The sequence below is a fragment of the Emydura macquarii genome, unplaced genomic scaffold (genome assembly GCF_026122565.2).
Source record: "Emydura macquarii macquarii isolate MOO-44397 ecotype Brisbane River unplaced genomic scaffold, CSIRO-AGI_Emac_v2 contig_3295, whole genome shotgun sequence".
Classification (NCBI taxonomy): Eukaryota; Metazoa; Chordata; order Testudines; family Chelidae; genus Emydura; species Emydura macquarii.
Genome location: NW_027133432.1, coordinates 2059086 through 2086669, shown reverse-complemented (window position 1 = coordinate 2086669; position 27584 = coordinate 2059086). Strand labels below are relative to the sequence as shown.

Here is a 27584-nt window from a genome sequence, read left to right as displayed (position 1 = left end):
TACCCCACTTGTCTTTGGCTAGTTTGGAGCCACGATAAGGTAATGCTCACTGAGGACATGGATGAACCCATACAAGGACATTGTTTGTCACCTAACCTGAAACGGGGGTAGGGGGACAAGGCCCCAGAGGGAAGAAGGAACATTTTTAAAAGGGGAGACATTTTGCCGCATTCTCTCTCTTTTCCATCTACATCTATAAACACCACCAAACAACTGAAGTGCTGATCACTGTGGGAGGGCATGGCTGAAGGAATCCAGCCAGCCTGTGGTGAGAATCATTTGAGTTTGTAAGGTTGCTGAAAGTGTTAAGCTTATGTTAGAATGAGATTTGCTTTTTGTTTCATCTTGATCAAATTTGACTTGTTTTCCTCAGATTTATAACCACTTAAAATCCTTCTGTAGTTTAATACATTTGTTTGTTTATTTTACCTAAAAGAGTGCATTTGGTTTAAGGTGTGTTAGAGACTCCATTTGAAGTAACAAGGCGGGTGCACATCAATTTCTTTGATAAACTGACAAATATATGAGCTTGCATTGTTCAGTGGGCAGCACTGAACATTGTAAGACAGCAGTTCCTAGGGTTGCACCTGGGACCCAGGATATTTGCTGGTGCATAACCCTGCCCATGCATAATCCCATGAGTGACTGGCTAGAGGCACTCACTCACTGAGTTGGGAGCAACTTACATTCTATTGGCTGTGCATGAGCTGCCCAGGAGTGGGGGTTCTCACCGCAATGCAGGGTAAGACAGGCTCCAAGAGTGAAGGATTTGGGGTGACACAGTGATTCACCAGCTCAGATTGCAGAGGGGAACGTCACATTGCATTTTTCAGCAAGTAAACTATTTGTCAAAAAAAAAAAATTTCACCCTGCTCTAATAATAACACCATCCTTCCCCCATGCATGCTACAAAGCCAATGCCCTTAAAAGGAAAAAGTATACTCTTGCCAGTCAAGTGCACTTTTTGTTTTGGGATGTCAATGAATTTTTGACCAGAACTGATAGTTTCTTGATAGTATTCTTATTTATTTTTTTATATTGCAGTAGCACATAGGAGCCCCAGTCATGGACAGGACCCTATTGCACTAGGTGCTGCACAAACACAGACTTGTTCTTGTTGATTTTTAATGAAAATAGTGTAATTTTGCACTAGCTCTGATTTTCTGTTTTGTAATGCTGGAACATCCTTGGGTAAATGTGCAGGAAAATGGGCAGCACTTTGAATATTGATCCCTTCTGATGATAGATGACACTCTAAGGATTATTGCCCAGAGAGGAGAATTGCTAATATAATCATCAGCCATTTCTATATCACTGGGCAGGCACAGAGGGGAGAGTATGCAGATTCTCCTCATGGGTGGCACATGGGCACCCTTCCTCTTGCATATTGGAGAACTTCAGAAAGCATTGTTCCCTCCTGAGGCAAACTGCATTTGGAAGCTTCCCCAAGGCTGTGCACTTCCTCCTACACAACTCTATGCTTTAATGGCACAGTCTGACCAGTCTGACTGCCTTAATGAAGAGGATAAATTAAAGACCCATATAAATAGTATAGGAACCCAATAATCACTCTTCTAAATAAAGGACAGATATGTCAAAATTAGGATAGATCACGTATTAAATCAACAGTCAATGGGCCCAATAAAAAGAGGGTAGGAAGTGAGGGCCTTGATCCCGTCACTGCTCTGTGCCTCTACAGCAGAACATGGCAATATTCCTTTGCGGCGCTGAGATTCCAGCTTCAAATTGACATGCCTAGTACATGGGTCAGTGTGTGTGTGCTCTTTGGACGAGATGCATTGGCCAAGTAGTAATTAGGTAAAATAAAGGACAGCAGGCAACTCTAAATCTACCACAAAATACACAGCCAGGATGAACAGTATAATTCTATTTCCCATTTGTCTGAGACAGAGAGTAGGGTGCAAGGCTGACAAATATGTACTGATGTATCTTTTCTTACCAAAGAGCACACAGAGTTGCTTTGTAAACTAATTTGTCAGACTTACTGATATCATAAGCTCATTACTGTAAGAATTCGCCTTTGGTTCTGAGTACTACATACTGATAGGTCATTAATGAAAGTTGGGGGAAAAAAAAAGACTTTTTGAACTTGACCTTTATGGTAATCCAAACATTTATTACTTCCAGCTCTGAGGCCACTGACCTAAGTAATTGTGTTTGATTGCAAAAGTAATCAGATCTGCTGAGGATATACAGGCAAGTTAAATTAAGGGCAAACAGACCATGGCTGTAAAAATATCAATATTACACTGAAATGGGAAGAAGAATGAATAAACTGGAAATAAGGATTAAAAAACAAAAAGTCATAGAATCATAGAATATTAGAGTTGGAAGGGACCTCAGGAGGTCATCTAGTCCAACCCCCTGCTCAAAGCAGAACTAACCTCAGCTAAATCATCCTAGCCAGCGCTTTGTCAAGCCCCAGCTTAAAAACCTCTAAAGATGGAGGAGATTCCACCACTTCCCTAGGTAACCATTCCAGTGATTCACCACCCTCCTAGTGAAAAACTTTTTCCTAATATCCAACCTAGACCTGCCACACTGCAACTTGAGACCATTGCTCCTTGTTCTGTCATCTACTACCATTGAGAACAGCCTAGCTCCATCCTCTCTGGAACCCCCTTTCAGGTAGTTAAAGGCTGCTGTCAAATCCCCCCTCATTCTTCTCTTCTGCAGACTAAACAAGCCTAGTTCCCTCAGTCTCTCCTCATAAGTCTGGTGCTCCAGCCCCCTAATCATGTTTGTTGCCCTCTGCTGGACTCTCTCCAACTTCTCCACATCCTTTTTGTAGTGGGGGACACAAAACTGGACACAATACTCCAAATTCGGCCTCACCAATACCGAATAGAGGGGAATAATCACTTTCCTTGATCTGCTGGCAATGCTCCTACTAATGCAGCCCAATATGCTATTAGCCTTCTTGGCAACCAGGGCACACTGCTGACTCGTATCCAGCTTCTTATCCACTATAACCCCCAGGTCCTTTGCTGAAGAACTGATGCCTAGCCTGTCGGTCCCCAGTCTGTAGCAGTGCATGGGATTCTTCTGTCGTAAGTGCAGGACTCTGCACTTGTCCTTGTTGAACCTCATCAGAAATCTCAAATCATGGGGTTTTAGAGGACCTCTACACAGACTTTAATGGGGAGTTCTGCTTATCAGAACTTTCTTATATCTTATAGCTTATCTGCCATATAACTATTTAGTAGACCTATTTTTTTAAAACAGAAAAGAATGCTAGTTTTCAAGTGATCCAAGAAGAAATAATAAAATAACTCATAAAAGAAAACTGCTAAGTATTTAGAGCAATACTGTCACATAGTGTAGGCCTAACATTTAGAGTCCTCCCACCCCGAGGAAAAACATTTTACATATGCTAACAAATAGAAAGGTATTCATTAAGTTTTTTTATCCATTAGTTCATTTTTTAAATACTGCAGCATGAGGCATGAAGCATGAAAATACTCCAGACCATTAAAAAAGCAGATAGAAACAAATAGGGCCATTTTAATAGTTAGCAACCAGTGAAGAGCAAGAAACAACCAACGAAAACAGTGAAAATTATATAACAATTGTTTAAAATTCCAGGCTAGATTGTGACCTAGCCTCAAGCAATGGGGTTCATGTTGTTGTGTTGCCCTTGGAATGGCCCAGAAGGGAGATTATGACTGGCAGACTGTGCTCCCTGTTATGCTGGTGTAGATACAGGGGTCAAAGTCAAAGCTGTGTTCACTTCTTCCTGCTCACATGCAGGAGGGGACACAGCAGCACTGTGAAGCATGTTACACACTAGGCACTGGAAGCAGTGTTATGATGCCTGGGTACATAGGGCACTTTATGTCCCCTCCACCCCCTTACTCCCTTGGGTTAGCGCCCAGAATAGGCCACAATCTGGCTTTCTTTAATTATCTAAAGGTTCATCAGTAACACAGGTGTGGATATATATTGTAACTGTGAACATGACTGTGTCCCTTAACTAATTTCCTTTATGAAACAAATTAACACCTTTAAAAAGTTTCCACACAGTAGGAGGAAAGAAAACTGAAGATAAACTGAAACTGGATTGAACAAATTGTGGCCATTTCCAAACAAAGAGTTCTAGGAGAGCAGCAAGTAATCTGGAATTTTAAATGTTTCTTCTATTTAAATATTTGATGTATTTTATCCTTAATAAACCACCGGTGCTGAACTTTCTAGTTTTGTTATCTAGAACTATGTATAGTAGAACCTTCATCACCAGAAAGAGTTGAGTGCACCAAAAACCTTCAAATAATTATGGGTTTGGTTAATCAGGAGAGTCAAATGGCTGAATGCAGGGAGAGAGAACGTCTGAGGGGCTGGCTTCACCAATGAAGGCTGCCTGGGGAGGGCAGGAGAGAGTGGTGCTTCCACACACAAGTACCTTCTGTCTCCTCTTCAGTCAGCTGGCCTTGGGGAAATAGGTAACTTCCTCTCCATGCTTTCCTCTTTAGCCAGCTGTGCAATAAGGGAACATGTGGTTCCCTGAGGTCATGTTAATTTTGGCTAACCATGGTTTGGATATGGGACTCAAAATTCTACTGTAATTATTGGAAAAACAGGCCTTACAACTGATAATTACAGGAATTACTGCACAGTGCTTAATGTTGTTTTAAAGACGATAATCTCTGACTAATGCAAAATGGTATAAACCCACTGAGACCTTCCCTATACACTCCCAATCAACCTTTACATGAACACATACACTTACCTTGGCTAGTGTACTTGTAAGGGACCTGCAGCATCATTGATACTGGCTGCTCTTGCATTCTAAACAACACAGGATATGTCTATACTGATGGCGGCACAGTCGCCGCCGCCAGATTGATCTTTCTGGATCGATTGAGTGGTCAATGTAGACCCCACTCAATTGATCAGGAAGTCGACTGAGTAGAACCACCCCCTCAAGTAGTGTAGCGCTCTGTCGACGGGAACACAGTTCCCGTCGGTGCAGTGCAGTGAAGACGGCACGCAGAAGGGAAGCACAGCAGTCAACGGGAGTTACGCAAGCTACTCTGCGTAGTTTGCGTAACCCCCGTCGACTGCCGCCAAATCTCCACGTAAGTGTCGACCAGGGCACAGCTTCTACAAAAGTGATACTTTTGGGATGGTGTTGGGAACTCTATCTACTCATATTTCCCTCATTACAGCCCCATTTACAATTGAAGGACTTGTTTGGTGAGATTATTTATTATTTGCATTTGGGCCTTTGGGTGCTATTGCAATCAGGATGGGACCCCCTGGTGCCAGATGCTGTACAAACACACAGGGAAATGTGTTGCCTGCCCCTAAGAGTTTATGATCTATTTTGAAATGAGATGCAACAAGTGAGTGTTACTAGCAACTGGAGAGAACGAGGAGGTCAGAAGATGAGGGTAATGAACCTGCTGTTACACAGGTTCACTATTGTACCAACTTATTGGTTCCAAATCAGACATTTAAAAAAAAATTACAGAAAAATCAAGCAAATAAGCCCAATCTGCTATGCTGTGTGCAAGAAATCAGCCAACCTGTGATGGCTAGGTTGTAACGTTTGGAATTAAATTGAAATTAACTGGGATACTCACCTATTACACAGAATGGTTTTCTCGCAAATCGCAATCTTCCTTGCCATCCTCGGTATCGACAACAGCAGCCAGCAGACCAGATACGAATGATATATTCCAAACCAAATACAACAATCATGACAAACTCCTGGAAAGGCAAAGAAGAGACATGTCTGTCTTATTTCTGTCTGCAGGCAACAGAAACAAAATAGGAAGAAATACTTGACAACAACTATGCCTGATGAGTCAATTCCTTTAATGCACCTGAAATTTAACTGTATTCCTTTTCCTAAATCAAACCAAACTGGTTCTTTTATGGCATCAAAATATTAGGACTGTTGCAGGTCCATACAATAAATATGAACACTCAAAAGTTTCCCTAGTAAGGACACAATCCTGATCTGCACATCACTAAATATCTTCTAAAGCCTGCTGCTTAATATGACAGAATTAAGGACCCAGTCCTGTACCATAAATATCAATGGCAGAACTTTCAGTGACTTTCCAAGTTCCACAATCAGGCTCCAGGTGATTTTACAAGTTACCCACTCATAGATGGCATACATCCATATTCAAAATTGGGCTCTTATTTTGAAAGTTTATTATTCTGGCAGACATATTCTCATTTCATTCCATGGTAATGATATGCATGTGAAATAATTTAGATCACACAGAAGAATTCAGGAAACATTGTTTTATTCTGTACCAGTTTGAGATAAAACCACCATGGGGTCTTCTGGTGCAGCATGTGTTAGTATTGTCCTTTTGATTTAGGGCTGGTTCCTGCTCTCATAAAGTCAGGTAAAGCAGTGACCACAACTGTTCAATGGCATACTTCAGTTTGTGTGACAGTAAATACGTGTGCAAATTAGGTGTAAGGTTTCCAGATACAACTGTGTGTGTCAAAGATTTGAAAATCTGGCCTTGCTTTCTGTACTTTCAAGTTGAAATTGTCTTTCAATTGTCTTCACATTTCAAAAGTTCCAGCCTATATTTGTGGCACATACAGCAGGCTAAATTCTGCTTTCAGTTACACCAGTGAAGTCAATGGAGTTGCAGTAGTATAACTAAGTAGAATTTGGCTCACCATTTCTTAAAGTGATCTGAATTCAAGGACGTGATGTAGAATAGTGTATTAAATACAGATCTGGTATTATAATCTTCATTTAGATTTACTTCCAAAATGTCATTGTTATGGTATACTGGTTTTAAAATGATTAAATGAGAATTTGGTTAAATTGCAAAGGGAAGTACTTGAAGCAACATATTAAGTGGTTTATCAAGAAATGGAGGATGAAAGTTACATTTATTTGGCAGGTGAAAATGTTTCTCTATCCAGAATAAAGCTGTTCTGTGTCAACCAATTAATTTGTTATCCTTACAGGATGAGGACTAGTAAGGTACCAGTAAGTAAGCATTACAAATAAATTAAACAGAGGAATATTTTCAGGGAAAGGGTTGACCTACCTTTTTTTATCCAGTAAATCATTCATATATTTTTTATACAGTAAGTAAAACTTCTGAAGCAAGTCAGCTGCAGACAGCACCTGCGGCTAACTCATTTACATGAACTAATGGCATAAATAGTTTTGTGCTGTGTAATAAGGCCCACTTAACTTATAATGAATGGCCTTATATTGATATATTGTGCTTTGTGTTTGCCTATCCTCATATATAGCTTTTTCCAAACATGCAATTCGTTCTTAAAATGATGAGTCAGTTTGATTTAAATTTAATACATTTATTAAACTGTACTTACAAGCTCCTGTGGAACCTTCCTTTTTTCAGCTTTGTAAATCCTTGTATTTAAATTCATAAATCACATATAAACCTACGATGAGATCTCCTTATCCAAAACACAGTAACAGAAAAGGCCTAGCAATGATTTGTTTTAAAGAAAACCCAAGGAATAATGAACATGTTAGGTTAGTAGGTTTTTTTAATTACACTATTTTAGCAAGCACTAAGGTAATCTATGGACAGAATTACTGCATTGTACTCTACTGTATTTATGTTCTTTATTACTTTTCTTGCTTAATGAATCCATTAACAATACTGCAAAATACTTCCATTTGTAGTAATTCTCAATAGTTGTTTACCATGTGGCACGTTCCCTGTAGGCCAATTTCCTATAGGCCAAGAATGAAAACAGGAAATACAATCTGATTGGAAAAATTAGAGAAACAGTATTTTAGTTATTTAACTACCACTTTTATAGGGTAAATTGTTAAATCTGGCTTGCACATGGTCAGATGAAGTTTCTGACTTTTTGTGTGTTCATGGAAAGGATCCAGGTCATTTTATACTTGATTCCCTTGGTGAAGTTTACTTTTTCTTTGGGAAGTGGAAGGAGGGGAGCATGGCAGAGCTCCAATCATTGTCTTGATTCCCAATAAAATGTATTGCTTGTTAAAATCTAGTCACGTTTAGAATGAATTACTACAAAACTAGCTTGTATGGCAAACTGGGTATGCATGTGCATGGGAAGCACCCGTTGTGTAGCACACATGCTGAAACTGTCATAATCTCTTAATCCCATGTACTAAATCTGATTTACACACATCAGAATATGCCTTCCTTAATGCTCCAGGCCCTATTAATGCTTCTGAGCTGGAATAGGCAAGAATGAAATTAATTCATGAACACCATATAGAAGTATTATTTTACAGCATTAACCTTTTGGGTTAAACTCATTCTCTAAATTGTTTATATAATGAATGAGGTGAAGTGTGCTAAACTTTATGTAACTTTACACTAGTGCCTGCTACTGCCAGTTTCGTTTAGAGTTCATTTTCAATATTACCATTAAGAATGACAATTCTCAGTGTTTTCATAACTATTGTAAGTGGATACAAAAATTCATTGTGTGCTGAAATCTTGTATGTGATTCAAGGCGTCCTGTGGTATGAGGTCTTTTGTGATAGGAGCACAATTGCTTTCTCCCACACACACATTTTGAAGAAAAAATAATTCCATTTGGGCATATTTAAATCAAGCGAGTAAAAGAGGTAGAGTTTGCTTTCAGACATTCTTTGCAAGTGTATGAGTTCTTTTAGAATGAATGCATAGACTGAAACATCTTAGTTTATTCTGAGAGACATTACCATTTCTAGCAGTATTGCCCATTTAAGTCTAGGGAATCTCTCTCAAACGAGCAGAAATTTTCACAAATAAAATAAATTTTAAGTGCAGCCACTTGGCAAATGATCCTACCAGAGGTTCCCAACCTTTTTTGAATTAAAGCCCCACTAGTTAACACTGGATAAAACACATGCCCCCCCCGTCCTGCCCCCTCACCGGCCATAAACACATATAACCCCTTTAAACACGTACAATGATAATAATAACACTAAATTACATAAATAATAATAATAAATAATATATTACTCTCACCTAAGTAAGAAGCTAAGCCCTCCCTAGCACAACCACCATCGCATGTCCTATGTGGCCCCGCCTCTTTCCATCCCTCATGGATGGAGGGTAACGGAGGCAGGTGCTGGCGGGCTGGCTAGGGCTGCTCCAGGCCCCCATTGATGCGGGGCTGCTCCGCTCCAGCCAGGCGCCAGGCTGCTTGGGGCTGCGTGGGGGCTGGTCCTCTGCTCCAGCCGGAGCAGAGCTCGTGCTCCCTTGGGGGGGATGAGGGGGGTTGCTTCTTTGCTCTGGCCGAATGGTTGACTGACGTGGAGGTCGGGGGGGGGGGGCTGCTCCTCTGCTCCAGCTGGTGTGGGGTTCGGGGGCTAAATGCCCTCAATATTACTGAAGCCTTACAGACCCCCTGTAATCTTTGGTGCCCCGCCAAGAGGGTCCCACACCCCAGGCTGGGAACCATTGCTATATACCTTGCACAGGTATGCAGGATCTGGTCCCTAGTGCACATTGCTGTAGCTAAATGACTGGAAGAGTCACCATTTTCCAATCTATATTTCTATATGAATTTTTTTTTCAATTCATCATTTAAAGTGTATAGGAAGTTCATCGGTCATAAGCTACACTCAAATAAATTTGAAATTCTGTCTTAAACCAAAGGATAGGAAAATCAGAGTAAAGAATGAACCTACCGCTTGTGCCAGTTATTACAGCTGTCATGAGCTGCTGTGAGATGCCTCAAACTGCTGGAAGACTTTAAATGCTACAGAAGATTCAATACTGAGGGAGCAAGTGGGGGAGTTGGAGATAGAATTTCAGACTTCCCTATCCATTTTCTGACCTACTGATGTCTAGGCATGGCTTTGGGGACCCAGTTACACTGTCCGTACTCTCCCCAAACTGATAATGACTTTAATGGTACTTTTGGCATATGAAGACTGCGGAATCCGACTCATATGGATACTTTACCAAATGGTTTTTATGTGTGACTGCTCACCTATTTAGACACAATTTGTCTGATTCTGATTTTCTTTACATCAGCACGTGCCTATAATTAACTTCCCTGAGGTCACTGGAGTTACTCCTGTGTGAAACAGATCAAATTTAGGATTCTGATTTTATATATGAAAGCAAGTGAAGTTATGAGCCTGCTGAAAATTTCTACTAACTACTAAAACAAGAACAAAATCCAGACTTTAAAATACTTTGCATGTTGTTGGTTTGTCCCTCAGTGATGGAAACATAAGTACCAAACATAACTGGAAATACACTTAATAATTTGGTCAGTTATTAGACTTCTTATAATGACTATCATTTTAAAAGACACTGTAAATATGTCATTCTAATCACAATGCACCAGCAGCTCATGCCTTTTAGATGGTGTATACATATATATGTGTATGATACACACACGTAAATCAGAATAAGACCTCACTGTTTTTTAATCTGGCCTCCTTGAGAAAGCCATCAGGGCAGACTGCACCTGTGATTACATATATACTACAAACTGTAGCCTTTTGTAGAAGGGGGTGAGTTACCAATCCAAATTTTCCTCAGTAATTGATAAAACAGATTGTTTGGTTGATTTGGGTGGGAAAAAAGTCTTCACTACTTCCTGGAATACTGTTAATTCTGCTCAACGGAACACAGTAGTATCAGCTCCATCTGAATTGACATTTTTCTGCACTCAGAATTTTCATTAACATCTGGAGGAGATAAACATGTGTTTCAGGCATGGTCTACACTGCCAGCGACATTCAGCAGCAGTCGACAGGACTTACGCAAGCTACACAGAGTAGCTTGAGTAACTCTCGTCAACTTCATAACTTCTCTTTTGTGTGCTGTCTCCACTGCGCTGCGCCAACGGGAAATGCATACCCATAGATGGAGCTTTTTAGGGAGGGGTTTTATTAGAGGTGTTTTATTAGATCGACTTCCGGATCAATTGAGTGTGTCTTCACCGCCGCCCAATCGAACCAGATAAATTGATCCGACGGTGGTGAATTTGCTGCTGTCTTTGTAGACATAACCAGTCTTGCAGCCCTTGCAAATGCATAATGTATCTGATCTATGGACCTCCACAGCAGATCAAGTATGAAATTAACAAAAGGTTATATAGGGCTCCAATGAACTGGGCTGATAATTAAAGAAATCAAAGAGGCTGAGCAAAAGCTAGAAATAGTTGGTGCTTATTGTTTGTTTGTTTTTTTGTCTGTCTAATTAGGATTCACGCTGTAGTTTATTGTTAAATTAGCATGCTTCTTAGATGCTTTTCAGTGATAAGAAATTTCCCTTAATATAACATTCAAATGGCTAAGAACTGTTATCACAGTTTTCTTATCAATTAACCATTCAAACTCTAAATAACTTTTGGTTAATTTCCCGCATACCTGCTGTGGCCATCAGGTTCCCGTGGTTCTAAACCATTATTTTACAGAATCAGATGGCATTTAAGTAAAGAAAAAATGCTGATATTGTATATTCTGGGTAATTTTCCTCAGTCCTAAGGGAGTCATAGTTAATTAGTTATACTAGCTATTGTGTACAGAGATTTGCATATAAAACAATAGCTCTTCTCTTATTTTAATTATGTTTTTTGTACTTAAAGTTTTATAATACTAAGTAGTCCACTAAACTAAGACATTGTCTACAATGGGCCTTCAAATGGGTACAGACCCTGCCTATGCAGAGCTCATTGCAGGACTGAGGCCTCTATGCCAACGGACAATATTTCTTGGAACTCAGAAAGTGGACCAGAATATATCAAAATAGTTCTATGAAAAAGCTTTAATCTAAACTTCAGATGAAGTCAGCATCTGTCTATTAATGGTGGTTGGTGGTAATATAGAGCCAGTTTCTCAGTTGGTGTAAATTAGTATAACTCCAATGAGGTCAGATGGAGCTATGCCAATTTACAACAGCTCGGATCCAGAAAGTCTTGAAAGCAAATGGATCTATTCTTTTTAAGCTACCAGGAAAAAGAAGAACAAACATTTTCTCACACCTTTTGTTACTGATGACTTTGCATCACCTTCTGCCATTTCAGTTTAGTAACATGTAAAACTTCTATGGCACATAAATGGCATCATCCAAATAAGAATGGCTAGGTGCTACCATAATGAAAATAAAATAATAATAATAATAATGCTTTATTAATTATTTACAGTTCATTAAAAGTTAAAATGTTTGCTTATTCAATTAAAAGAAGATCATAATAGTTTATCTTGGTTCCAGGGCCATACCCTGCACACCCTGTCAGGCAAAACTCCGCTGATTCTTGAGTGATGAGTGCTGGATTGGGCCCTACATTTAACTATTCTTGTTTTCAAAATGACATAAAATTGTGTCATTTATGCATTACTCCATCTCTGAATATCTGGGAGGTGTTGTGCCTCAAACATTCCAATGGCTCCCAGAGTTCCAGGGGAACCATAGCTACTGCATCTCCCCTTTAAGAGGGTTCACGCTACACTTTACCCTTTTAGGGCTAAGTGGCAAGTAAGACTATACCCCACACCCTCTTTGACCCTTTTGGATCAGCCAGGTGCAACACTTTGACAAAGGGGAGTGCAAAAGTTCCAACTGTTACAACATGGCTCCACCCCCATATTTGGATTGACACCAGTCTGTTGTGCATTCAAACAATTAATTCCACATGCTGCTATGCTACTGGGTTTGGGCAGTGATTGGTCACTGTTCCTAGCTCTCAGGTGCACACTCAGGTGCAGACTGCATGGATGACATCCTTCTTGGGCTGTGGGATCTGCAGTATGGCTGCCTAGACTCTGGAACCAGTGCCATACCCTGCCTGAGCTCCCAGTAGCTTATACATTTCTCCCTAAGAATCCACCTGGCTGTGGAAGCTCTGGTTTCCTAGTTACATCCCTCAGGAACCACATAGTAGTAAAACAAGGAACAACCACAGGTTTACCAAAGGAATTTCTTATCCACAAACACTTTACACTTACAAAGCCCAAAGAAGTTACAGATTTATGGCAAACAAACTCCTGAATGCAACCCCCTCAGTCTGTCACCAACCCTGTGAGTCCTGGGCCTGATCCAAGACCTCAGGCCAAGTCACTCTTCTTTGCCTGCTTGGCCTGTTCTTCTTCTTTCTGGCATTGGTTGACCTCTCTTACATTAGTCAGGTCTACGCTGGGATCACTTTTCCAGTATAGCTATATCAGTGGAGGCAACTTACACCGGCAACAAAGCTTTTGCCAGTGTAGCTTATTCCAGCCCCCTGACTGAAATAAACTATATCAGCAAAAATGCAATTTTGCTATTATGACTGCGTCTACATGAGGGGCTTTTCCCAGCACAGCTATGTCAGTCAGGAATCACATCTCATCACACCCCATCAAACTGGCAAAAGTTTGTAGTGTAGCTGTGATGTTGTATGATTGAAATATGACCATGTGTATCATTGTTGCTACCACTGTTAGACAATTGCAATAAATCTTGTACAAAGTAGGTCATGTAAGGCGTCAATGGAAAAGTTATGATTTGCTGAGTATGATAATCCTGTTTATATGCATGTGTCATTTTTGTATCTGAACTTATAAATAATGACTATGTACTGGTATCCTATATATGTGTATTCCTGGGTAACACCCACCAGGTAAGATCTAAACTGAAGCCAGACAGCTTTGGGTTGATGGCCCATCAAAGGCAATTGATTCTCACAATGGACCATAGAAGAAATTCAGTCTGCCCAGATGGCTCTTCCTGCAGATGCCTTACCCTTGAAGTGGCCATTGGCTTGCCCCTGTGAGTCAGAAACTTACGTAAGGGCATTTGACTTGCTCATGTGACCCTAGATCTATCTTGTGCCTGTACTTTTCCACAAACTGGGGGCTGTGTTTGGGACAGTAAAATGCCCTCCACATGGAAGAGGGTATAAAAGACCCTGGAAACATCTCTGTTTTTTTCTTCATTTCCTGCTTCATTTCTTGGGGCTGGATTTCTAACAAGGAAACTCTAATCCAGGACGGATGACCTGCAAGCTGTTTGGGTAATTTCCAGAGAGACTTTGCAAACTAGCAGTTTATTCCATCACTGCTTCAAACCTGATATAATAACTTTGCAATTATTGCATGTTTATGATTTCCTTAACCATTTAAACCACTCCTAATTATTACCATCTTCTTCTTTTCTTTATAAATAAACCTTTAGATTTCAGTTATTAAAGGATTGACAAAAGTGTGATTGTGGGTAAGAACTGAGTTATATCCTGACCTGGGTATGATCTTTTGAGATCAGAAGAACCCGTTGTTTGATTAAATTAGTTTTCAATAACCACTAATCATAAAGTCTAGTGTCTGGATGGTGAAATAAGGGCTAGAATGCCTAAGGAAACTGCATTTTTGACTTCTTGTTAACCAGTGTGGTGAGACAGAAATTTACTTTTGTTACTGGCTTGGTATATCTAATGATAGAATAACCACCAGTTTGGGGTGAGTCTGCCCTATTTCTCAGCAGATTGTTCTGAATCTGGTATTTTCAGCTGTGACCCACAGAGGTACCATGACAATAGCGCTGGCTTTAGAGAAACACCCCTTTTAATGCTGACTCTTTCCCATGTATTGCAAGCTATGGGGAGGTCCAGGCTCCAGCCCCCTGCTTCTTTTCGGCTTCTGTGTAGAGAGTCATTCAAAGTAAATGGATCTCCTAACAGAAGCCCATTGTTCCTTTAGGGAAGTGCCCTTCAATGTTAATGGCCCTTGACTGCTCTGTCACAGCTCCTCAGACATCATCTGTTCATTAGGCATCAAGTTTCTGCTAGGGAATGTATGCTTTCATCCACTGTGAAGGTTACAAAGACAGAACGGCATCCACAAAACACAATGGAATTCCTAAGTTGATACAGACATGTTCCCAAACTATCATAATTACCACCAAGAGGAAAGGAAAGTCCAAACCACAGATCTCAATTTGCAGGTGGCCTCCCTCTGTATCACAGGTCATCCCAAAACCCTAAATCTGCACAGCAGTAGGGAACACAACTTAAAATCTGATGTCATGATATTAGCTCAATTGATAGATATTCAGATCTTAACAATATTTATTTCCACTGTCCCAAGCGACTACACTTAAGTCATCCATGTGCTTTTAAATCTTGAAGAGAGATGGTGGTAAGAACAGTTATGTGTATGCAATCTTTTCTGGAGACATTTTTCTTAACCCTTATAATTAATGCATGTGATGCTGGCAGACCAGATGCCAGCTCATGCTGAAGCTCCAGGTCAATTCACTTGTGTATTAGTATAGATCGAAGTAATTGTTAAATGTATAAGCGTGTATTTGGTGTTTCAACTTCATAAAAACTAATGGGATGTTACTTGCATTGTTTTCACTTATCTGCATCCTGCTATAATTGAGTAGCAAACATTTACATTGTGTATACCCCTGTAACTAAATAAGTCATCAAATGAGGAAGAAACCTTGTGGAATGCAAATGAAGAACTTTAACAGGAAAATGCTAATTTCAGAGCAAGTGATCATTGTGTGTGATGACTGGACGTCAAAGACTCTAAATGCATTCCTCACTCTCTGTCATCAAAGGAAAAGCCCATGTAGGTAGTGACACTTTTTTCCTTCCTCTACAGCATGGGGCATGGGTCACTTACTGGTGGATTCTTTGTACCTTGAAGTCTTTAAACCATTATTTGATGACTTCAATAATAAGGTTAGAAGTCTATTACAGGAGTGGGTGGGTGAGTTTCTGTGGCCTGCATTGTGCAGGAGGTCACATTAGATGATCATAATGGTCCCTTTTGATCATAAAGCCTATGAGTCTATAAGCTTGTTTTCTGTGAGAAGAAGCTATAAGTATGGATTCAAGGAAAGATCCTGCATTTCTGGACTATTTGGATTCTAACATGGTAGAATAACTGAATGAGAAGATGGAGATCCCCAGAGTTATTCTGGGTAGCCCTGAGAGACTTTTGGGAAACTGGAAGATTATTACATCCCTGTGACTATTTGGAACTACAGACTGTGACTTACCTGTACACATATTTTATCTACTTTAACCTCTCAATAATTCTCACTTCCTTTTCTTAGCTAATAAACCTTTAGTTAGTTTGCTATAGAACTGGCTACCAGCATTGTCTTTGTGTAAGATCTAGAGTACCAATTGATCTAGGGTAAGTGACTGGTTTCTTGGGACTGGGAGCAATCTGATGTGGTGTGATTTTTGGTTTATGTGACCTTTTTATCACAAAGTCCAGTTTGTCTGGGTGGTAAGATAGACTGGAGAGCCAAAGAGGACTGCCTGTGACTCCATGGTAAGACTAGTATAGTGATCCAGGAGTTCACATTTGTTACTGGTTTGATGAAATCTAATTATAGAACACACCACCAACTTGGGGGTCTGCCTTGTTTTCTGACAGTCTGCCCTGAAGTAGGCACTCATAGTTGTAGGGCACTTCAGACAGTGTGACAATGTGAATTCCAACTTGTGTAAAACCAAGAGAATTATAAAATTCTGCCTTATTTAGATATTTTTCCTTTAATTTAATTCTTTACTATATAAAGCCTTACTTGTTTTCCTGTGATTTGTGTTTTACATATTTGTTATCCATTTATCTGTTCATAATAGTTTATTGCCATTAGGTCTTCATCTGTTTGTCATTCCATTTTCACAAATCAATATTAAGAACTCAAGTAAAAACACTGTTTCTAGTACTTTATATTCAATACATACTAGATTTCTGTGACAATGCCTACCTTTTCTATTAAAATGATTTCAGTGATTGCTAAGTACTTAAAAAGTCAGTGACTTCACATAGAAATCCAGGATCAAAACAAAAGTATGGCTGTGCTAAGTGGGGAACATCTGAAATTAGAATGTAAAATAGTAATTTTAATGCATTGACTAATGGAATATCATGGAAACAGTTAGTTCCCCACAGCTTAATAAATTTTGATCTAGATGTACAATTCTAATAGCAGAAATTCTAATTCTAATATCAGAAACCATATTCCGGTATCATAAGGTTTTCTATGACATCATTTGCTCCTTTTGTTAACAATTCCTCAATGATTAATATATTCCCTATTTCTATACAAGAGTTATATCAAATAAAGGATTACATTTTTTGAGGTTACACTATATGATTTCTCTTGTGGGAAGGGACTGTGCATACCTCTGCTTTTTCAGCAGTTAGCACAAAGAATTCCTGATCAGGGTGAGTGGGTGGTAGTGGAACTATAAATCATAATATCCTACAAAACTTGACAACAGTTAGGCTACTGCTTTACTGAGATCATTGCCTATCATGCTCACCAGTATTGCCTCATTGTTTCCTTGTATTCCCTCACCTGTCTGTATCCATCTTTTGTCTTATACTTAGATTGTAAGCTCCTTGGGACAGGGACCCATCTTTTAGTTCTTTTGTTTGTACAACACCTAGCACAATGGGGTCCTGGTCCATGACTGGAGCTCCTAAGTGCAATAATAAAATAAATAATAATTATAAATGTAGTACAAATATTTTAACTCCAGGGGTGAAATCCTGGCCCTGTAGATGTCAATGAAAAAAATTCCAAACAACTTCAGAATTTCACCCAAGAAGTCTGTTCATTCCTTTGTGGGAAGGAAAGGAGTGGATGCAGACACAGGATACTACTGATTTATTTACAATATACATATTTTTGAACAAACATATTAGTTGGCAAGAGCATAGCATAGCTTTTGCTCACCAGAACAATAAAGTGTCAAACCACAATCACTTCAGTGACACTCTGGGAGGGTGCAGCAATCTGCCCACATGGACCAATTTGCAAAATCAGGCCAAACTCATAATATCACATCCACAAAGCACCACTGTAACCAGTGGTGATTAAAGAATTTTGGGGCCTGTGCACTGTGGAAATAGGTGCCCCGCATCTTCACTCAAATTTGGTTCAGCCATCCCTCCGTCATGATGAAGGGGCAGCTGGGCCAATACTGAGCAGCACTGCGACTTTGATCTAGTTTTGCTCCAGCTGCTGCCAGCCCTGTATAGCATGAATGGACTGTTCAGCAAAGTGCCTCCACCCCATACATACCCCAACAACCCTCCATCAGCTCCCCTCTTACCCTAACAGCTCCTACACACATCACAGGAGCCCTGACATACATCGCACTCACAGCAGCTCCCAACACCTCAGCCCCAGAGGCCACAATCCCTAACATGCCCCACTCCCCCTTACATCCTCTATTCCCCCCACAACTCCTTGCCCTGTAGCCTCCCAACACTCCCCACTTAGTCCATCCATGTGACCTTCCTGGCTGCTTTCCAGCATCCCACTCCTGCCTTAGCGCTCCACTCCCATGCTTGGCTAGGATGGCTCCTCCCGATCCCAGTTGCTCCTATCACAAGGCACGGGTCAAATTTGAGTGAGTGGCATTGAAGTTCATGAAGTTGATGATTTACAACTTTACTAATTTATGAATTATTAGACTGCACATTCATGACCTGAAGATGCTACCAAGATCATTCCATGAAGGTACTCAACCAATGAAAGGGTAACGACAGCTGATATTTGGATCCTGCTAAGCTTCTGATGAAAGAGGTCCATCTACTACCTTCAGAAACTATGGATGAAGAAAAGTCTCTCTCTCTCTTTCTTTCTCTCTTAATTGACATACCAACTCGGCCCTCTGATCTCTTCTGAGCCTGTTCATCTCATCTCATCTCATCTCATCTCATCTCATCTCATCCAAGCAAGTATACAGCAACAAAAGACAAAGAACGAAGCCAAAAACAGCACTAAGAAGATGCAATTTTCCAGGCTAGATCTGCTTCTGAAACATGATGACACCATCAAAACTTCAGCATCATTGGTGACATCATGTTTGCAAAAGCATTGCAAAGGGATTTGATTTAATCAGTTCTTGTTATAATTATAATTGGATATTGAAACACTGTTAGGTACTTAAAACTTCTTTTAGCATTAGATTGTACCAAATGCATTCTCCTGCAGAGGAAATAAATTACACAGAGAAATAATGGGAATTATTTTGAATTGAGATTCTTAATATTCATTAATACTCCTGTCTCAAAACCATTCCTTAAAGTGAGTTGATGAGCGTAAGGAGCTATGTGATTAGGACCCAGATCTGTAAAGCCTAGAATGGCTGAAATAGAAGGGGTGGGTTGGACCCCATGGGGTACTGGATCTGCAGGAGCAGATTGCACAACTCCAAACCAAGAACTATCTGCTGCGATTCTCAGTGGGTTCTGCGGTTCTCAGAGCTCCTAGCAGAAAATTAGACATTCTGCAAGCAGCTTGCACGGTCTCAAGAAAAGAAGTCTATCCGGGCTTGAGTAGGGCCACTGCCCTTCAAACAGGATCCCATAGTACCACTGTGTTTTGATGGGAACCATCACAAGCTCAGGGGGCCCTTGAACCAATGTTATCTCCTTTTTCTGGTCTGTCCTCAAATGTATCCCACTGACCAGGCCAGGGTGGGATTAGTGATCAGTTTGCTAGCCAGAGAAACGCTGACTTGGGCCACCCCCAGCTGGAGCAAGACAACTCAGTGTCAATGGACTGCATTGCCTTCCTGTGAGCATTTTCCACATTTTTTGATGACACTCATTGCATTTGCTCAGCGTAAGCTGCACCACAAAGGCTACAGCCAGGGCAAGGACCAACTGCCTCATATGCTGCCCAGTTCCGGCAACTCATGGCTGACATTGAATGGAATGAGGCAGTACAATTGCATCATTTTCGGTGTGGACTTAGTGAGAAGGTAAAGGATGAGCTAGTCCACATCAAGACCCCGGCCAGCCTGGATACTTCCATTGATCTCTCATTGACAACCAGCTGCATGAATGAAAGGAGAGCCACCATGCCACTGCTTCACCTACACCGTATGCCAAAGGCCCTAGGGCCCAACCATGAAGCGATGTAGGCTGATCTGGGCTTCTGATGATTGATCCTGGAATAAAAGGAATGGTGATGGCATAATAATGTATGCTTTTATTGCAGATTACTTAGACCATGCCCTCACCTCTTGCCCATCACAGACCTCAACCAGCAAAGAATTGGGAAACTAGAAAGCCTAGGCCATATTAGGGGGGGATGACAATTTGGGCACCATTAGGGCACTATGCTTCAGGACTACCCCCCAGACCTTGAAAGAAACCAGATCCAAGACAAATGGGTCCTCCCTACACTTCCAAGTATGAATATAGTTATGTATGAGGCCAAGCTGATTCCCCCTTAGTGGGCCTTGTCTTCTTCTTCTTCTTCAATAATTTCATAAATTCTAAAGATACTCAAGCACTACAAATCTCCCTCCATTTAAAGCCTACATCAGTCCTTGTAGAGATGATAGATGGGTCCTCCAGTCCACACTTCCTCCTAATTCTCAGCATCACCTGACTGAAGCAACATGACCCTTGCATCTTCTGGTGAGAGTACAGGATTGAATTTCTCTCTAAATACTGCCAATGGTTCTGTCTACCCCAACCCTCTGGTCTTGAGCTCCTGTAGCTGATCAGAAGGCTGGCCAGTAAGAACCGCTCAAGTGCATGTCCCCATCTCCCTGATAAGTATTGGGATTATGCAGATGTTTTGGAAAAGAAGAACACAGCCACATTACCACTGTACTGGAATTACAACTGCCTCATAAACCTGCAACCTGGGGAGAAGGCCCCTTACGGATGGATCTATGCAATGTCTGAGCCAGAACTGGCAGCCCTTAGTGTGTACATCCAGAAAAACCTGACCTAGGGCTTCATCTGGCACTCCGCCTCCCCAGAAGGGGCTCTGCTCCTTTTCATTAAGAAAAAAATTACAGTCTACACAGAGTCATAGCATTCCATTGGGCACTAAACTAGACGACAGTCCAAAACCAGTATCCCCTACCCTTAATCTCAGAGTTACTAGGTCATGTGTGGTCTGCCAGGATTTTCACCTAACTGGACTTCCAGAAGTTTTACAACTTCATGTGCAACAGGACCAGAAATGAATCAAACCTTCAATGGCCACTTTAAATATTCAGTAATGCCATGTGGTCTGACCAAGACTCCTGTGACTTTTCAACACATCATGAATGACATATTTAGGGACATCCTAGACCGGTATGTAGTCATCTCTCTCTGTGACATACTTATCTTTTCAGATAATCCTGAGCAACATTGCTACCACATTCGTTCCATCCTGGAGAGACTACGGAAGTACACTCTGTTTGTGAAATTGGATAAATATACCTTTGACCAATCCTCCACAGGATTCTTGGGTTATATCCTTCCTAAGAGGGTGTTGAGAGGGAACTCCAGAAGGTGGATGCTATCCGCAGCTGAGCAGGGCCCAGGTCCCTCTGAGAGTTACAGCACTTCCTAGGCTTTATGAATTTTTACCGACTCTTCATTCCAGGCTTCTCAGGGCCAAAAGCCTCCATTACATGTCTCTTTCCACAAGACTGTCAAATTTGTTTTGATGCCTGAAACTTACCATGCCTGCAAACAGCTCAAGGCTGCTTTCACCATCACTCCCATTCTAGCACATCTGGCCCAGCCCAGACATTCATAGTGGAAGCTGATGCCTCCAAGGTAGCCATTTGGGCCATACTCTCTCAGAGGCCTGGTACACAACAAGTGTTTCACCCCTGTGCCTTCTTCTTCTGAAAACTCACTCCTGCTGAACAAAATTATGAAATATTAGATAAAGAACTGCTTGTGATTAAATCAGCCTTCGACGAGAGGCACCATCAGCTGAAGGGAGCTGACCGTAAGAAAACCTGAATTTCTGCATGAGGCTTCAGCCTTGAACCAAAGACAGCTCAGGTAGGCATTATACTTCTCCCAGTTTAATTTCATCATCACCTATCACCTGGAAACCAGGAACGTGAAAGTCAATGGCTTACCTGAAAGGTAGAATACTACCAAGAGGGCGAGGAGCCTACCAAAGAACCACCCTGTCTCCTAAAACCTCACAACTTCCTTAGTGCCACAATATACCAAGACATGATTGATCTAATCTGATCCACTTCGCAGGGTGATCTCTTAGCCCAGGAGGTGCCAGAACATCCTGAACAAACAAGAGCCAGAACCAAAATGCAGTGCTCCACACAGGACAGGATCATCTATGTTGATGGGTGCATATGCATTCTACTGGCTAGAAGTGTTCCATGTCTGCCATGACTGTCCACTGGCAGGCCATTTTTGGTGCATGTGATCCGTCTTTGTGGGCTTCTGGACTGTACCACTTGGCACCTCGAGGTCTGCAGCTTGTCTCAAAAGCTTTTGGTTTGAAACACCTGGGTTAATGTATATTCGTGCTTTTACCTTCTCTGCATACCACCCTCAAACATATGGGCAGATGGAGAGGGTGAACCAAGTACTAAAGCAATACCTAAAGTGCTTGGTCAACTACCATCAAGATAATTGTTTCTCCCTCCTGTCTTATGCCAAGTTCTCATACAACAATGGTGATCACACTTACATGGGGCAGAGCCTTTTTTTTTTTTTTTTTTTTTTTTTTTTTAACTACAAATTATGGGTTCCACCCATGTTTCCACTAGGCCATGCCAACAGCCTCCCTGAATCCAGCAGACACCAAATGGATCCAATGAATTCATCATATTCAGGAGAAACTCATGGATCACCTTGAAGATGTGAAAAGGGAATACAAGTGGTACACAGACCATCAACTCCAGGAAGGCCCAATTCTCCATGGGGGTTCAAAAAGTCTGGCTGGCAGCAAAACACTTCCATACAAACATGAGGTCCCACACGCTAGACCACCAATTCCCCAGATCATTCTGGATTTGTCAGCAAATCAATCCCATCACCTTCAAATTGCAGCTTCCTTGATCCTTTACAATACATCTTGTTTTCCATGTATCTCTCCTGAAGCCTTACATAGAGGACCCCTTTCCTGACTGGCCCCAACAGCTGCCCCCACCAGTCCAGGTCCAAGGGCATGAGGAATCCTATCCTTACCTCTCAACTGCAGAGGGGGGGATTGTACAACGTAATTGACTGGGAGGGCTATGATCCTGAAGAGTGATCCTGGGAACCTGCTGTCCTTGTTCATGAGCTGGTGAAAAGGTTTCAAGACCAGCAGGACAAGCCAGGCCCAGCACCAACTCAGAGGAAAAGCACCCCTACAGAGGGGAGAAATGTAAGGATTTGTGGGACTAGAACCCAAGTCTGTTGAGGCTGGGATGGCTGACATTCCCACATTGTCACAAGGAGAGCAGGCAGAGCCACCTAAAGGGAACACTGTAGAGATTGGATATGCAGGAAATACTGACTGCCTAAAGGGTCCAGAGTGACAGTACCCTGCAGCCTTCTGATTGGTCAAGAGGACAATTTAGGGGTTGCTCCTGGGGCTGGTTCTGTTCATCATATTCATTAATGATCTGTAGGATGGGGTGGATTGCACCCTCTGCAAGTTTGCAGTTGACACTAAGATTGGGGGGAGTGGTAAATATGCTGAAGGGTAGGGCTAAGATACAGTGTGACCTAGATAAATTGGAGGATTTGGCCAAAAGAAATCTGATGAGGTTCAACAAGGACAAGTGCAGAGTCCTGCACTTAGGATGGAAGAATCCCATGCACTGTTATGGACTGGGAACGACTGGTTAGGCAGCAGTTCTGCAGCAAAGGACCTGGGGGTTACAGTGGACAAGAAGTTGGATATGAGTCAACAGTGTGCCCTTATTGCCAAGAAGGCTAATAGCATATTGGGCTGCATTAGTAGGAGCATTGCCAGCAGATCGAGGGAAGTGATTATTCTCTTCTATCCAGCACTGGTGAGGCCACATTTGGAGTATTGTGTCCAGTTTTGGGCCCCCCCTACAGAGAAAGGATGTGGACAAGTTGGAGAGAGTCCAGCAGAGGGCAACAAAAATGATTAGGAGACTGAAGCACATGACTTATGAGAAGAGGCTGACGGAACTGGGCTTGTTTAGTCTTTAGAAGAGAAGAGTGAGGGGGGATTTGATAGAAGCCTTCAACTATCTGAAGGGGAGTTCCAGGGAGGATGGAGCTAGGCTGTTCTCAGTGGTGGCAGATGACAGAACTAGGAGCAATGGTCTCAAGTTGCAGTGGGGGAGATCTAGGTTGGATATTAGGAAAAGCTTTTTCACTAGGAGGGTGGTGAAGCACTGGAATGAGTTACGTAAGGAGGTGGTGGAATCTCCATCCTTACAGGTTTTTAAGGTACAGTTTGACAAAGCCCTGGCTGGCATGATTTAGTTGGGGTTGGTCCTTCTTTGAGCAGGGGGTTGGACTAGATGACTTCCTGAGGTCCCTTCCAACCCTAATATTCTATGATTAACTATGGAGACTGCCCCAGGAAGTTGTCTGGGTAACCACACAGACTTCTGGCCTGCTGAGATTCCTGACGACATCTTGTCTTCTGATTGCCAGTCTCTGACCCCAGGCTGACTCTGACCCTGACGATTGCCTCCTGATTCCAGCCTGGTACGACCTTTGGTCTCCGGTCTCTGACCCCAGCTGGATTCTGACTCTGACTCTTGGTTATTGAACCCAGCTCTAGTGAGTACTTCAACCTCTGTTCATGGACTATTGTCTTTTGGCTTTCCTTGATGTGTAGACACAAGCCCAGCTGTGAACTAGGCCAGACCACCTATTCCTTGGTCCCTTATAGTGGGTGCATAAGAAACTATTTCATTTGAGAACTTTTGGATGGCTTCATCATGAACCTGAGTTTAATACTTTTTTCACTTCATAGAACTTTGGACTGATCTACACTGAAAAGTGATAGTGGCATAGCTACATCTCTCAGGGGTGCGAAAAAACCACACCCCTAAGAGATGTAGTTAACCAGCCCAGCCCTCAGTGTAGACAGCACTAGGTTGATGGAAGAATTCTTCTGCTGACGTAGCTACCTCCTCTTGGGGAGGTGGATTACCTACAGAAGCAGCAGAACCCTTTCCATTGCTGTAGTAAATATCTGCAGTGAAGCTCTAGTGTGGTGCAGTTGCAGCGTTGCAGCTGTACTCTCTGAAGTGTTTTAAGTTTCTGATGGTTGTGGAACTGCTGTGTAATCATCTAGGAGTATTGAGAGGGGATACACTCAGAGAAACCAAAAGGGAGGGTCAGATGTGCAGTTCACCACTAATTATCACTTACTGCTGCCCATTTATAAACTGTTTATGTTATCCTTGATAAAACAAACAAGATTCACCAACCTTTAAACAAAATTCCTTTGACCATCTTTAAAATGTTTTAGTTAGCTATGATACAGATAGATCTCACTACTGATTTTGGAAAATAACATACTTAAAGAAGTGTCCCCACAGGATGGATTCCCTCTCCAAGGTATAATGAAGATTTGGTCTACCATTTCCTCTTTCTGTAAACTATAAATTTTTAGTTATTTCTCTTATTTCAGGTGTCTGGCATTTGACACCTGTCTACCCACAGGCATCAGTCAAAATCATCTCTGCATAAGGGGTAGGCATTGGAGTCTTCCCTGTTAAATAAAAGTAAGCCATTTGCAGCCCCATTTCATATGCTTGAATGTCAAAGGCACCTCTGTTTTTCACAGAATCATAAAATCTTAGGGTTGGAAGGGATCTCAGGAGGTCATCTCCCTGCTCAAAACATTTGAGACAATATGTGTTCTGAACTTCCTTTCAGATGAGAAAATTTGGTAAATTTTCTACTTAAGTGCTAGTTAATGTTATTGCGCTGATATGGTCTCCTGTAATTATTTTATATGTACTTCCTTTTACAGAACATTCTTCTCCATATCAGATAATTTATTTCACTACTTTTTATTGATTTCAGCCTTCCTTTTTTTAATTAAAAGGTTTATTTCAAATATTTATGAGCTGTATAATTTTACCACTTCTGCTACAATGTCCCATTTCCAGATTAAAATCAGTGGACAAAAGTAATATAATGTGTGCACTTCACTATTCAAAGTGAAGTTATAACTTGGATACATAAGTATGATCCCAGCATTAACTTTAGGAAGTAAAATTTTAGAAGCAGATAAATTACACACACACTTTCAGAGTTAGATGGAATTCCATTCAACAGTTTTTTTAAATAGTGTGAGATGTAGCATCATAAATCTGAAAAACATAATCTGGAATAGACTTTATTAATGGGGAAAAAAATCTGAGATTTTCAATCAGCTCCCAGTGTAATACCTGATAAAAATGGAGATAAATGCCTAAAATGTGCATCAATCAGTTATATAATGGACATGCTTCTTTTACAAGTTTATTTTTTCAAATTATGACTGAGATTTTGCATCTTGATTCTGTGTTAATAGATGGATTATTTTTTGATATCCCAATTTCTCTAATATTTTTGTGATAATTAACTGAAATGGCGTATGATCAGATGGTCATGTGTCATAAATCACATATCACACATGATGCAGACCTTTTATACCAAGTGTGACAGGGACTCCATCACAGTGGCACAGCAAGCAAGGTAAAGTGCACAGCTTGTTGTTCTGAGTGAGATTTGCACTTCCATCCACTGGTGTAGCGATGTTAAGTAAGCCTTTAAGTCTGGGGGCTGAGCACAGTCAAAGAGAAGGTTTCCAGTTTGTTATTTTCTGTTTGCTTATTTTAGGAAAGGGAAGTCAGAACAGGAAAAGCAGACAGATGGGTGAGTGTGATGTAGTTGCAAATCAGAGCTGTTCAGACTGCAGGAGGCAGAAAGAAAGAAAGAACATCAGCGAATCTTGGAGCTAAAGGAATTGGAAATAGGAGCCCAGAAGCAAACTGATGCGTTAGCACATCAACAGGGCCTAGAGCTGAAAGCCAAGGAAGCTGAGGTCCAGAAATTAGCCATGGAGGAGAAGGAAAGAGAGTGGAGACATCAGTTGGACTTGCTAGAAAAGCAGAATCAGAACCCTCAAACCCCACTGATTGCCATCTCTCCAAAAATCCACAAATTGGAACAATTGTGACAAATGATGTCACAGAATGTTTTACTGCTTTTGAGAGGCTGTATGTAATTCATGAGATTCCCGAGGACAAGAAAATCCCCACTTTGGTTGCAAAGTTAACTGTTAAAGCTCTGAATATATTCAATGAAGTGCCAGTACAGGATGCTTTAGATTACTGTAAATTCAAAGAAACTATTTTGAAGTGATTTCATATTACCCCTGAAACACACGGGTTAAAATTTAGAAATCTCAAGAAAAGTCCTGGTATGAGTAATGGGGAATATGGAAACAGGGTGAAAGAGCTGATGGGAAAATGGGTGAGGGGAAAAGGTGTTGAACGTTTTGAAGAAATGTTTCATCTTGTTGCTCAGGAGCATTTCCTAAGCATATGTAAAGATGATGTGAACTAGTGCCCATGGGACAAACGTGAAAACTGTGGATGGGATGGCATCTCTAGCTGATGCCTTTGAGAAGACCCAGGCATTTATTGAGATTAAACTGCAGAAAAAGGGGTTTAAACCTGGTGGGAATCAGGGTTCCCGTTTTACCCTTGGGAAAAAGGAGTAGCTGGGAAGCTGGGCACTCACCTCCACAAAACCATTCCTTTAATTCCCATCCCAAACCTCCTGTGAAAACAGATGAGCCCAAAAGGTACTATCACTGTAATTCCACTGATCACCTGAAGGATAAATGCCCTGTGCTGGGAGGAAGCAGGCAGCAAATAGACCATATTAATGCTGCTGTCCTCAGCAT

General features: G+C 41.3%; 1 protein-coding gene across 1 annotated transcript in view; it reads right to left on the bottom strand.

Annotated features, from left to right (window-relative positions):
• KCNQ5 (potassium voltage-gated channel subfamily Q member 5) overlaps positions 1 to 27584 on the bottom strand; it is a 174666-nt gene that overhangs the window by 115240 nt on the left and 31842 nt on the right. Inside the window, exon 5 of the mRNA XM_067532665.1 lies at positions 5604 to 5730. Coding sequence (XP_067388766.1) covers positions 5604 to 5730 — 127 coding nt within the window. The remainder of the gene's footprint in view (positions 1 to 5603; positions 5731 to 27584) is intronic.